At 36.7% G+C, this 12,591-nt stretch overlaps 1 protein-coding gene across 2 annotated transcripts in view; it reads right to left on the reverse strand.

The window, feature by feature from the left end:
* Positions 1-782: 782 nt before the first annotated feature.
* FAM149A (family with sequence similarity 149 member A) overlaps positions 783-12,591 on the reverse strand; it is a 25,363-nt gene continuing 13,554 nt past the window's right edge. For both annotated transcript variants that reach the window (XM_042811838.1, XM_042811839.1), the window contains exons 2-14: positions 12,432-12,542; positions 11,398-11,530; positions 9,868-10,010; positions 8,863-8,988; positions 8,543-8,719; positions 6,739-6,929; positions 5,863-6,008; positions 4,539-4,642; positions 4,094-4,321; positions 3,658-3,781; positions 2,946-3,071; positions 2,506-2,584; positions 783-2,033 (exon numbers count right to left, since the gene is read on the reverse strand). In XM_042811838.1, coding sequence (XP_042667772.1) covers positions 1,960-2,033; positions 2,506-2,584; positions 2,946-3,071; positions 3,658-3,781; positions 4,094-4,321; positions 4,539-4,642; positions 5,863-6,008; positions 6,739-6,929; positions 8,543-8,719; positions 8,863-8,988; positions 9,868-10,010; positions 11,398-11,530; positions 12,432-12,542 — 1,762 coding nt within the window. In that variant the 3' untranslated portion in view covers positions 783-1,959. The remainder of the gene's footprint in view (positions 2,034-2,505; positions 2,585-2,945; positions 3,072-3,657; positions 3,782-4,093; positions 4,322-4,538; positions 4,643-5,862; positions 6,009-6,738; positions 6,930-8,542; positions 8,720-8,862; positions 8,989-9,867; positions 10,011-11,397; positions 11,531-12,431; positions 12,543-12,591) is intronic.

Here is a 12,591-nt window from a genome sequence, read left to right on the forward strand (position 1 = left end):
TGCTAGTATGAGAAGTGAAACTCATTACTTCAACCATTTCCCCTTCCCAACCTCCTCCAAAATAAAAAATAAAAAGAAAGGAACTGTGGAAAGCGTTATCCAGTGCACTGACTACCAGGGCAGGACAATTCATGATTCTGTCGGAAGCCCAAAATCTGACAGAAAGCACTGTAATTATCAGTTGACAGTCACTTGTTCCATGTTCCCTCTCCTGTGCCACATTAATAGCCTCCATCGTGCCTCCAGTAATTCACAGGATCTTATCTTTGATAGTAACCTTCTGAAGCAGATGTTTTTCTGCTCTCCTCTCCAGTGCCTATTTCCAAAGGTCCACAAGTGACAGCAATCTTCCCTCTTTTACAAAGTGCCAGATCTCTCCAATGAGGTAGTTTCCACTTCTGTCATTATAGAACTAAACAAGCACACAACTTCTTTTTTCACTTATTCCACAACCTAACATCAGGGTTACCACAGAGTGCCGTGTGATGGTAAGAGATATATTTTACCATCTTTTCCGTACAGCCTTGTGCACATTTACATAGTACAGGAGAGAGATCTCACAAGAACAGCATCAGAAGCAAGCTTTTGAATACTTAATACTTAGAATACTTAAGTCTGAATTTTGAGCTCACTTGGAATTGTGACCTGAGATTTTTGAACAAACTGAATTAAATTGACATGCAATACCAAAGAAAAAGCCTTCTGCTTTGTAAGATACTATTTCAAAATACCAACAGTGAATAAATAGCATAACCAAAGAAGGAAACACTATACCAGGAGCGTAACTTAAAAACGCTTTCATTTACTCAAAAGAATGCAGCATTTGATGACCATTTATACAAACAGTAATCTTATTAACAGTGCAGATATAAAATATATACATTACAAGCTCTTTGTCTTGGATTACCAAGCTCCAAATATTCATAAAAAAAGAAGTTATGAGAACTGGCATTAGTTTCCAAGTACAAGAACCTGATGCTATTATTAATTATTATTCAGACAAATAACTAAATTTTTCTCTTCCTTGTTTTCAACAGCTTTTCCACTACATCTACTTAAATTTCTGGCTATGATGGATGGAGGAATCACTGACTGCATTCACACAGTATTAATAGCCTGGGACATGGAAAGGACTGCGATCTTTGGGCAGAAAATAACCCCAGTTTCTTCTTCCCATTTTGATAGCATACCAAAAACAGGTCTAATTTGTACCGTAACAGCCAATATTTTATAAGAAATCTCAAGAAGGGGTAAACTGTCTTACTCACACATCAGCAAGCAGGTTCAATTATTCAGGATCTACAAATACGTTTGGCCTGACAGAACATTGTTTCCTATAACCACAGTTTGTCCCAGCAGTTCTACAGCAAATGATGCATAGAACAGCTTAAGAAGCAGTGAAACAATTTCATATCAAAAGAATTAAAGGAAGAAGAAAAATTAGGTCAGAAAATATTTACAAGAGAGCAACTGCAATAAGCAGACAATAAAAACGCAGAAATGTTGGAACAGGAGTTGAATAGGAGATGCAGCTAACTCCTGTTTATAAGTTCTATATAGAACTGATGTCTGCGTAGACCAGAACATTTTTAACACTGAGAAAAAAAAAAGAAAAAGTTGGAACAGGACTTCACAGCATAAACATAACTTATGTACTTCTACAGGTAGAATAACAACTCCATAAGGAAAGATAGAAAGAGGAGGATTGCCTGAGAAGAAAGTATAGCAGCATCTCAACTCTGCAAAGAGTGCATTCATTCTATATTGCACTATTTTTTAATCTAACATCTGATTTAGGCAACTTCAAAACAAGGTAATACAGATATTCTGGAGGATCACAAGGTTCATCAGTAACCAGCATACTGCATGTGCTCATTGTCAAACAAGATACTATCTGGCAAATGGAGTGCTTTAGTCTTCCATTCACTGCAGAGGGCTTCTCTTTCTTTCTAGATTTCGTTAAGAAGTGATCTGAAACCTCCTCCGTGAAGTTAGAGGATTTCTATGAAAGGATTTGTAGTAATGTTGTGAGCCTAGAAAATATAATATGTTCATTAATAGCAGTAGAAACAGCAAGACATTTATGTGTTATGTGTGAGCCACTGCCACCAGCCCACTCAGATCAATACTTGCTAACCTGTCTCTATTCTCACAGTATCTCTTGTATAAATTATGACTACAATCAGATAATTATTATAATCAGATAATTAGTCTGCACACCACATAATCTTGCCGTAACTGTAAATACACTGAAATCTCTACTAAAGAATTGGAGGAGTGGGAAATATGTTTCTTTCAAATTCTAAGAACAAAAAGATCCTTTTGGGACCATCTCTGAACAAGCAGTGTGAGTAAACTTCAAAATGAGGCCCAGCAGATACTGCCAAGCACACCTATTCTTTCATGCTGAGATGGCTCTCCTTGAGCGCTTCATTTCTGCATTGCAGAATGGGTTAGTAGCTTTTGCTAGCCTTCCACCTTTCATGCCATTCTTACTTTGCTTACCTATTAAAAATCCTTGACTTGTTCCTCTGTGATTAGAAAAATCCATGGGAGTTTGTGATCTTTTCTGAGATCTGTCTGTCTGCAAAAACAAAAGAAATACTAGATAGTATGATATTCTTACTTGATGATGATCTGCTTGTTATGTTCTAGTTCAGCACAGTCAGTACTAACAACCTGCAATGCTACAAACAGTACTAAAACCTATACTCTGCCATGCAGATTTCCTCAAAAAATCTGGTTGCTGCATTAGACTTGAGGAAATTCCTTCCTCATACATTACTTCTGCTTTTCAAACATCCGTATCCTCAAAAAGACTGTGAGCATCCTGCTCTCTAGAAGTAGCAGAAATCCACGTACACAAGAAACCAGAAGAGATCCAGCAAATAAGACCTTCTATACACCAACAATAGGCATGAATGAGTGTTTACAGCATGACATACCCTGAACGTATGAGTTGTACTGGGCCTTGAAAACCGATCAGTAACAGTTCGTTCTCTGACTGGCTGTTGCTCTGTACTGCCAGGTACTGCACTTGAGACTCTGCTATGAGCATGTTGTCCTCGATGCTGAGAAAAGTCAAAAAGAAAATTGGGAGAACACAGCAACTGAATTGGTTAATGTAATTTGTACATTGCTGTTAAAAAAGGCACAAAAGATGAAGAAAGGGAAAATACTTTCCCACTAACCACAAGTGCTGAATTCAGGTCATTTAAACCTACTCATGCTTTTCAAATAGATTTGAATCTGTACTCATCTATACTACTTTATAATTCCTAGAAGGCCTATATTAGAAAAAATGACTTGTGTCTAAATTCAAAACTGTATTCTGAAGAGAAAGAATAATACGTCAATTTGCTTCCATTCTTGTTGCTTATTACTTTTTCTATTGTTCAAAAACAGGCCAGAATCAACCTGATAAATGTTAATCCCAGTCAATATCATTTTCTATTTCTTATACACACACAAACAGACCAAGACACTGAAAAGAGCTATTTAAATTCATATTCATAGAAATACAAATCTGGTCAGTTGGCTGCTTTTGTCTCTTCCTTCTCCCCCCTCCCCCCCGCCGTTCCAACCAGTGATGACAAGCAATTTACTTATTTTCAAACAGCTAGCTGTTCTTTACCAGTACAAAAATAAACAACTTACAGAGCTCTGTTGCAACTGAGGTACAACCAAAGGATACTGTTTAACAGCCTCCGAGTTTATTGGTGGTAATTTGTTTCGGGCTGTATGTGCAGAACCAGAAGATAAATGATCCAAGTTGGCAACCCTACAGAATTTTAAGAGATTGTCTTTTAGGAAAATTCATTTTCAAGACTTTTTCACTGAAGTAATGTGAAATTATTAAGCAGTACATTTCTTAATAGAGTTCAGCCACAGAAAGTAACAGCACTTGATGTAACAAAAACAAAAATCAAAGAAATGCCCCTCCTCAAAAATCACTGTTCTGCTTGCTGCATTTTTATCTCTGAATTTTAGATAATAAATCTTTGATTAGTTCTCAAGTATTTTCCAAAATCCTTCACTGGTGAAAGTTCAGTAAAGTTCTGAGGAAAGCAGAAAATAAAATGAAAAAACTCACAATTTAGTCCCCCTAAGGATTTCATCATTGTACATATTAGGAGCTTTTGAGGAGAGTTGATCAGAAGTGAGAGAAGGTAACCTACGATGGCTTGGTAGCTTCCTAGCAGATGCCAGCAGTACCCGAGATGATGAGAGAACATGGCTATCAGCTATTCTCCCCAGACTAGTGTGCACTGAATTTGGAGCACTGGAGCTAATGCTATGTGGTTTGTCTTCTTGTTCATTCCTGGGAAAAAAGAAATGAAAATGAGATTGAGGGGGGGAAAAAAAAAAAGAAAACACCATAAAAGCTAAGGAAAAAAAAAAAAGAGCTGTTAACAGAGTATCAGAACATTCAGTCACATTGGTGATGCAAACAAGGATGTCTGTCTCTTCATAGCTGTAAAATATCTTTAACATTATTTGATTTATAGAATTTTAGAAAGTTTCCTATCAATACTTACTGTATTTTTTGTACTGCAGCAAAGTGCCTCTGTTGGAGTGGTTTTGCCTGAATTGTCATCACTCCATTCAAGTCACTACAGAAGCTGCTGGAGAAATGATGAACCTAGTAACAGCAACAACTGCACATTAGCCTTTCTTTCTATTATATACATATATATATAGAGAGAGAGAGAGTGTGAAAGAGAGAGAGAGAGAGTGGTAAAGAAAGGGAGAGAGAGAGAAAGAGAGAAGACCTTAAAAAGCCCATATTTAAAAGATATTCTATTTGTTTGCTTAGAGAGGCTTCTGTTTAGACTGTTCAACAGAAGTAGCAAATGGAGCAAATACATTACTTTTATTATTTTAGAAAAATATCAGAAAGTTGAGATGTTACTGAACTGAATTTTGTATTTGCAACATAAGGTTCAGTTTTAACAGGAATTAAATTATCTAACTTTCCATCAGCACAGTCCAACTCAGGATTGCAGAGCCTGAAGATCACTTATGTGAGCACTTTACTTCTTTTTGCTGCTGGGACTGCTATAGAGCCAAGGATGCCAATGGGGAGAACTCAGACTGCTGTGCTATCTCTTCTGTGTTTCCTATCTTGCTACCTTAACCAACGCTGGAGAAAGATCAAATGGGATAGAATGAAGTTGCTTGCACTGAATACACAGATGAGGGAAAAAAAGAGAGAAAAAAGAAAGAAAGAAATAGAGGCTAGAAAGAAGAGAACCAGGATGTGCAAAGCAGGAGCCAACAGACAGAGGGAAAAGGCACTAAGCAGGACCAAAAAAAAAAAAAGGGCATTTTATGAATACAAACACAAGCTTCTGGAAAGACAGAAAGACAGGCAAGCCCTACTGCCAGCACCGAAGTGTACTGCAAAGCCCCCATGTGAAAGAGGCAGCAGAGGTGAAAAGAAATGAGCCTGAAAGTCACAGGATTTTGTGTAAAGCACTTGAAGTGAGTTGCAGTTCCACATCCCTGCAGACCAGGGAAGAGGCTGATTTGATTATCTAAATTCTACCAATTCTGGCTGTGATAAAAGCAGAATTATTTTCTAGGGAGGGAATACAGGCTTTCATAAAATCCAATTTCTAAAAAATCTGTGGTCTGTTGAGTTTGTTATTCTTTTTATTCTTAAATCAGCCTCAGCAATACTTTAGTGATAATGCTGCCCTTAGGAACAACCAAATAGGTGATGAGGGAGTGAGGACATTCAACCATTTTAAATGCCAGTACTTACTTTATTGAATTAGGCTGGGTTGGTTTTCAGTTTGTTTTTTTCTTGTTTGTTTGTTTGATCTTTTAAAAACAAAGGTTGCCTGAGGTTATCTTTACCTGTGATGAGGCTAAATGAGATCCAAAAGACACACTTCGTGCTTCAGAGCCTCTGGAAAGGAGGACGCTGCCAACATCTGCTGTAACACGAACAGCTGGCAGTTTACCTGTAACAGCTTTCAGCTTCTCTGCCTGCTTGGCACTCTCTGCACAATAGAGAAAAAATAAAAATAGAGGGAATAAAATGCATTTTGTGTTTTAGCAGCATTTTCTGAGATTTTAAGCAATATTCAACTTCACAGGAAATACTTTGATACAGTTTTTAGTTTCCAGGAAAAATCTACTAAAAATAACTAAAGGTTGTTTTTCTGAAAGAATTTCCTATTTGTTTATGCTTTTTTTATTTTTTATTTTATTTATTTATTTATTTTCCTGTTTGCTTGTTTAAGAAAATACTGCTAAACATTCCTGGAATATTATTTTAAAATTCCCAAATATTATCTTTTTTAAGGAGAAAAAATGCAGAAGTCTTGAACCTATCATTTTCTGACAGAATCAACCAACTTCTTTTTGTTTTGAGTATAAATCAACATCTTGCTTCTATTAGAAACTCAAATTCCCAGATTCACAATATGCCAGCAATCCCCCGCTAACAGCATCAATTTGTAGCAGTGATTTAAAAACAAAAGCACATCATCTCCAGTAACAGAATTCTTCTAGTCAATATTCTGACCTTTTTACACTTCTAAAGCAAAACTTGCTACAAATTAGTAGGAAATCATTTTAGGTGCATTTGCAGGGTGGTTTCTGGTAAGACATTACATATATAACAATGCTGCACTACAAATATACATATTTCTCAAGTTTCACTTACAGGGGAAAAATAATTATCCAAGTTAGATGTTATGAACTTAGTATCTAAAAAATATCAAATACCTGTGACATTCGTCTCCAAATGTTTTTTAATCAGTTTCTCCAATATTCCAATTACATTACTCCATAAATGATCAAATATTTCAGAAGCCACAGCATCCCTGATACAAGCCATTGGAGAAACAGGAGGAATGCCATTCTTACTCCTCTTCTCAGCAAGATGTATTTTCTTTTGCTCCAAACACTCATCATCACTAATAAAACATAACATGTCTTTTTCATCAAGTCCTGTGTATCTGTATACATCTGCAACAATCCACTAGTGATCAAAGAAACAACTTTATGTCCAATGTTTAAGTTAAACAGCGTAAATATACATAGGTTGCTCTGAAAGTAATGCCTCCAAGAAAACTACAGCAGATAAAAAGAGAACAACTATATTATTTGGTAGAGCAAATTCACAGCTACAGAAGGATATTTTTCAACGTAGCCATCACCATTAACTATGCATTTTCACTGGAGATGAACAAGATCCTGTATGCCATGCTTATAAAAATCTGCACCACTGGAGGTGAAGCATTGTTGTCACTGCTGCAATGCATCACTCACTCAGAGCCTCACTGTGCTCACATCCACTCTTTGATCTCCATCAACATTCAGCAGCATTGATAAATGTAAATGGGTGCAGTTGTTTCTACACAGAAGAACTCAGTGGCACACCTTTGCTTCACGTGCACTTTCATGCCAGGCATCATTGTGTCAGACTGCACCTCTGCTGCCATTCATCACACAGCAACAACATGTAATGGAATACTGGTGGGAAGGTGCAACCTCTACTGCCATACCAACAATATCCACTTCTGACATTGTGTACCAACATAATGAAATGGGAGGCACTACTTTCCAAGCAGCCCATGTATTTCAGAATTGAATCACAAGAGAGACAAGAAACAAGAGACACAAAGAAGGGAAACACACCTTCACTGAGATCCCTCTTCCAATCAATTTGCTTATGCAGTAAAACAAAGTGATTCTTAAATTCTAGAAGGACATCTAATCCCAAAACCTTTCCAAAAAAGCATGTACGCATATGCTTTTTCAAAACAGGACTAAATGGTCTATCTGGATCTCACTGGCTCCTCAGCTTTTCAGAAGCATATCTTTTTCTGCAAGTGCATCAAGCTTGAACACAAAAGATAAACTTTTTGTCCTACTAATTCTACTAAAGTCTGCCCTCCACAGAGGTCTTTTAGAAAATAGCATGTTATGGTCTTCTGCCCAGCAACCTAGTTGCTGGAGCATTCAACCAGTCTACTGGAAAACTGGCTTGCATATTCAAGAAGATACTTTTACGACTCATTACTCAAGAGAATGTTCTAATTGCAGGCTGTACTGTGCACCTCTTGCAAAGCTGTTCTACAATGCACAAGGATTTAAGATTAATTAGGGCAGGCATTGGAAGCACATCCAGTGTGATGACCCTAAACAGTCTGGTGGTCAAGACATTCACATGAAGAAAGCAGATTTCTTCATTCTACAGCGTGTCTCAAAATTGAATAGACATTTTTTTGGATCTCCATGCAAAAAAATGCCTCAAAGCAATTAGTGGTTATGAGACATTTCTCTGACATGAGATATGTGAGTTTGGAACCACCAGAATGATAACCTAGTCCTCCACATGCCACTGAGTGCACTGATCACTGTGCTACTGAATAAACAAACTGTATTTTAAGAAGAGAAATCCAGTTTATGAACCGTGGCTGGGCTCAGTGAGAATTTTTCATTATATTCTTTAAAAAACAAACAAACACAAAAAAGAAACAAAACAAAACAAAAAAAACAACATATGTGTATATCTGTTATTTACAGCTCCTTGATGTCAAAGGCGAGATATTCTTCCATTTTTCCATCAGCATCATAGATTTCTTCTTCCAGGAATGAATACGTGGATAACTCAGTGCCATAAATCGTAATGGAATTTGAACTTATTGATTTCTGTACTGGAGATACTTTAGGAACCAGCTTAGAGCCGGAAATGCAGAGTCTGAAAAATTACCAATAAAATGAGAATTAAATACTCAAAGAAAGAAGCAGAAAGAAGCATATATTTAATTACACTGAAAATTTTTAGTAAAAGTATTATTTTAGATTTCTGAAAAAATAGAAAACTTAAAAACATGAACATACTCTTTTATGTTACTAGTACATTCATGAAGACCAGGTAAACACTTAGTATCCACAGAGCTATCATTTCTGCTTTCAAAGTGCTGAAAACCTTCATTCTTCGGTGACAGGATCTGCTTTCCCAGAACCCTGAAGAAAAAAAAAGTGAGAGAGAGAGACCTTAGGGAAAAATCCATTTGAGTGAAAATATTAAAATGCAAGTAATTGCAGAGGAGTTTCTAGCATACAATTTTTAAGATCAAGTTAAGTCAAACTTGGTAGATCACTATAAATGTATAAATATTAAACAAAATACATCAGAAATATTTTCAAATGAATGCAGCGGACAAATAAAATCTATTAAGAGCACAGGATATACTACATCCCTGTGGTCAAAACAACACAGAGCTCCCAGATTAATTCAGTTTACTTTCAAACTCTTGAACTCAGTACCACCAGCATCAGATTTGAATCATAAAATCATACATACAGGTCATCTTGTTCAACATTTCATCTTGTTAAAACATCCTAAAAATTGTGAAATGACAATGCTTTGAATGAATTGCACAGTACAAAGCCTGTCTCCATTTTATAAATGTTCTATCAATTTTTACATCCCTATAAAAGGTGAAATGTGTCTTAATGCTTGTGAAAACTGCCATAGTGAGATGGCTGTGCAGTGCATGTGGTGAAGCATGTGGTTGCTTTCATTTTTGTTTTTTCTAAAAGTAAATAACTAACAGAATTAACACTAAATTTCTCGGGATTTGACAGCATGCTTTTACTTGCAGTAAAAACAAGTGGTTTTATTACAAGACACATTCTTTAATTAGAAAAATACATGAAAATGGTGATCCTGATTAATCCTGATAAAATATCTTGGCCTGCCATCACCATATCAATCCATAAAGAGCATTAGTTGCTAGTGCACTACTAAGACTTATCACACAACAGTGGCACAGCTCAAGTCCACACTGCAACTCAGAACAATAACCAGTTAAAACAGGTACCAGCAAGAAATTTCCTTACCTTAGATGAAGAGATCGCTCAACCCAGTCTGCGCATTCTGCCTGCAGGCTCTGAGTTTGGGAGGTCACTTTTCCTTCAAACAGCATTTCATCAATATCCCAGAATAGCTGATGCACTCTCTGTGTGTTGGCTTCGTCAAATTCCTACATATCATAAAATTAATAGTTGTTGGTAAACATTTAAATAAACATTTACATTTAAAAGAACATTTTTAAGAATGGGACAACTGATACTTGGCTGAGAATCTCAAAATGATCTCTACACTACCTACTTTGGACAAAATTAATATGCTGCAGTGCAAAAAGAGAGGCAGTTGGCTTGATCAAGGTGCTGCAGCAGTGATCTAGAAACCTGCATTTCTTATGAAGTCAATGGGTAACAGAGCTGCCTGAGAGCAGCCAAAAGAAAACTTCAATTACAAGGTGTCACAGCTCCTGTCTCCCTTTTTAATACAGCATGCACCTCTGGGACACAAGACACCAAAGCATCCTGCTTCTTCAAGTGGAGCTTTTCCCTTCTGGGTAAAACAGCAAAGAGATAACATGTGGTTGGGAAACACCTCTGAGTGTGAGGAACTGCCTTACGTACCCTTTCACTGAGCTCAGCACAACTAGAATTGGATGAGTTCAGAAGCATGTGAAAAAAGAAAAGGATCAGACTCTGGCCAGAGAGGTAGGTACAAGCACATTGCTGAAGAATTCTGGCACCGTATTCATGCACTATGTGCTACATTCATTATATACTTTGATATACTGAAATGGAAATAATCAGGGTCCAAAGCACATCTGTTCACTTCCACCTGAGTTCCCCAACTGCTTCAGGGATCACACTGAAGAGATGGGAAAATAATTCTTGGCCAGATAATGTCACATTAGGCTGCCTCCAGTAGGGCTGGAAGTGGCAGATGGGGGCAGTACCCTAAAAGTGAGGAGATGATGTAGAAGGTAAGAGACACCATCACCATAAATGAATAGCTTTTTAAAATGAAAGTGGTGGTGACTGCTGTGTTTTTCGTTTATTCAAAATGCTGCCACCATGGTTGCCCCTTTGGTCAGGCTCACTAATGGGCTTTACTTATCCCTGTACTACCTGCAACCCCACTGAGCTTAGGCAAGAGCTAAATATTTATTTAGAGTGGGATGTCTGCATGCATACACATGAATGTACTTAATGACTCAAAAAATTGAAAATAGTCAAATTCAAACCATCACCTATGTTATCCAGTACTTGAAAACAGTACTTGAAAAAATATCCAGTATTTGAAAACAGATTGGACTCAAAACCTTAAGACTACCTATACCTCAATTCCATTATTTATTCTTTTCTTTAAAAACAAAACAAAACATATCAGCTGATGATCAACTTGCAAACAACACTGTTTTAAAATATTCAATTAATATCTTTAATCAATAGGCTATTGCTGATGGAAGAAATTAACTCTTCTTCTATAAGACACATCCATTTTCCGTAAAAATTACTCTTTTCCAGAATACTTGGATAAAGTGTACTGTAAAAGATTTTGTGACATACATCGTCCCTCCAAGAGTAAACAGAACTTCTTTCAGTAGACAACCCAGTTGTACAGCTTTTTATCCCAGACCAAGAATTATTCAGGTCTGTGAGTGTTGCATGTCCACTAGATGAAACTGATGAAAGCATTTCACTGTGAAAAGAAAACAGTTAAAATGAGGAATATGATGGTTTTCTATAAAAACATTTTAAAAGTAATTTAACTGATCATTTAAATGGACAGCAATATGTTTGCCTGTTGGATGCACGATTTTCAGGACATGAAACTAAAGACACTGTGAGGAATTTTAAATGCACGTTTTAAAGTAGAGTGCTTTGGGTACATGGTCCTATTGGTACCATTTCCTGCCTCAAAGGCAATTCCTTCCACTGTATTTATTTGGTTTTGTATACCATTGTAACCATAATGGCACCCTAGAACATGGATAGATATTCCAACACATATATGTAAGTACATTTCCACCTCTAACAACTATTTTGTCTGTGCTCCAGTGTAATTAATGGGCACATAAAAAACTGCACATTAAGGATAACATAAATCTTCTTTAGCTCTATTAGAAGCTATCACAAGGAGATTCTGTACAACTGAACATAAAGCCTCTGCAAATGTTTCAGTCAGCATCAGGTTATGGGTCTGTACCCAGAGGCTTTCCTTCTGTTATTCCTGGTACACTTTAAAATTTGAGCTCTGGGATTACAACTTCCCAGAAATCTCAAGCATGTCTCTATCAGCTACCTCCACTCCTGGGATGCAATCAGACATACAGGCCTAGCAAAGGCTAACCAATATCAGCTGGAATGAAATTCCCTGACAGTTAACTGACTTGAAAAGCTAGTTAGTATCATCTGCATTTAACTGCCAAGACTGATTTCCTTCCCAAGTTTAATTTGTACCCTTACTGTGCTCTAACAACATGCAGGCCTGTAGCACAAATCAGGAATAAAGTTCCACTGCTGAAAATTAATATTATTCTTGAAGGGACTATAAGCCAAGAACCCATTAATGAAGTACTTATTCAGAAGTTATTGCATACCAACTGTAGTTATTGATGGCTTCTTGCACATTTCTCTCAAAAATTGCTGGAAGAGATTCTCCACTTTTTCCTGAATGATATTGATTTGTAGAACCTCTGGATAGTCCCTTCCTAAAGGCACAAAAAAAAAAAAAAAAAAAAAAAAAAAAAAAAAAAAAAA

Source organism: Centrocercus urophasianus, unplaced genomic scaffold (assembly GCF_019232065.1).
Source record: "Centrocercus urophasianus isolate 14NV4802_14NV808 unplaced genomic scaffold, USGS_Curo_1.0 seq_13, whole genome shotgun sequence".
NCBI lineage: Eukaryota > Metazoa > Chordata > Aves > Galliformes > Phasianidae > Centrocercus > Centrocercus urophasianus.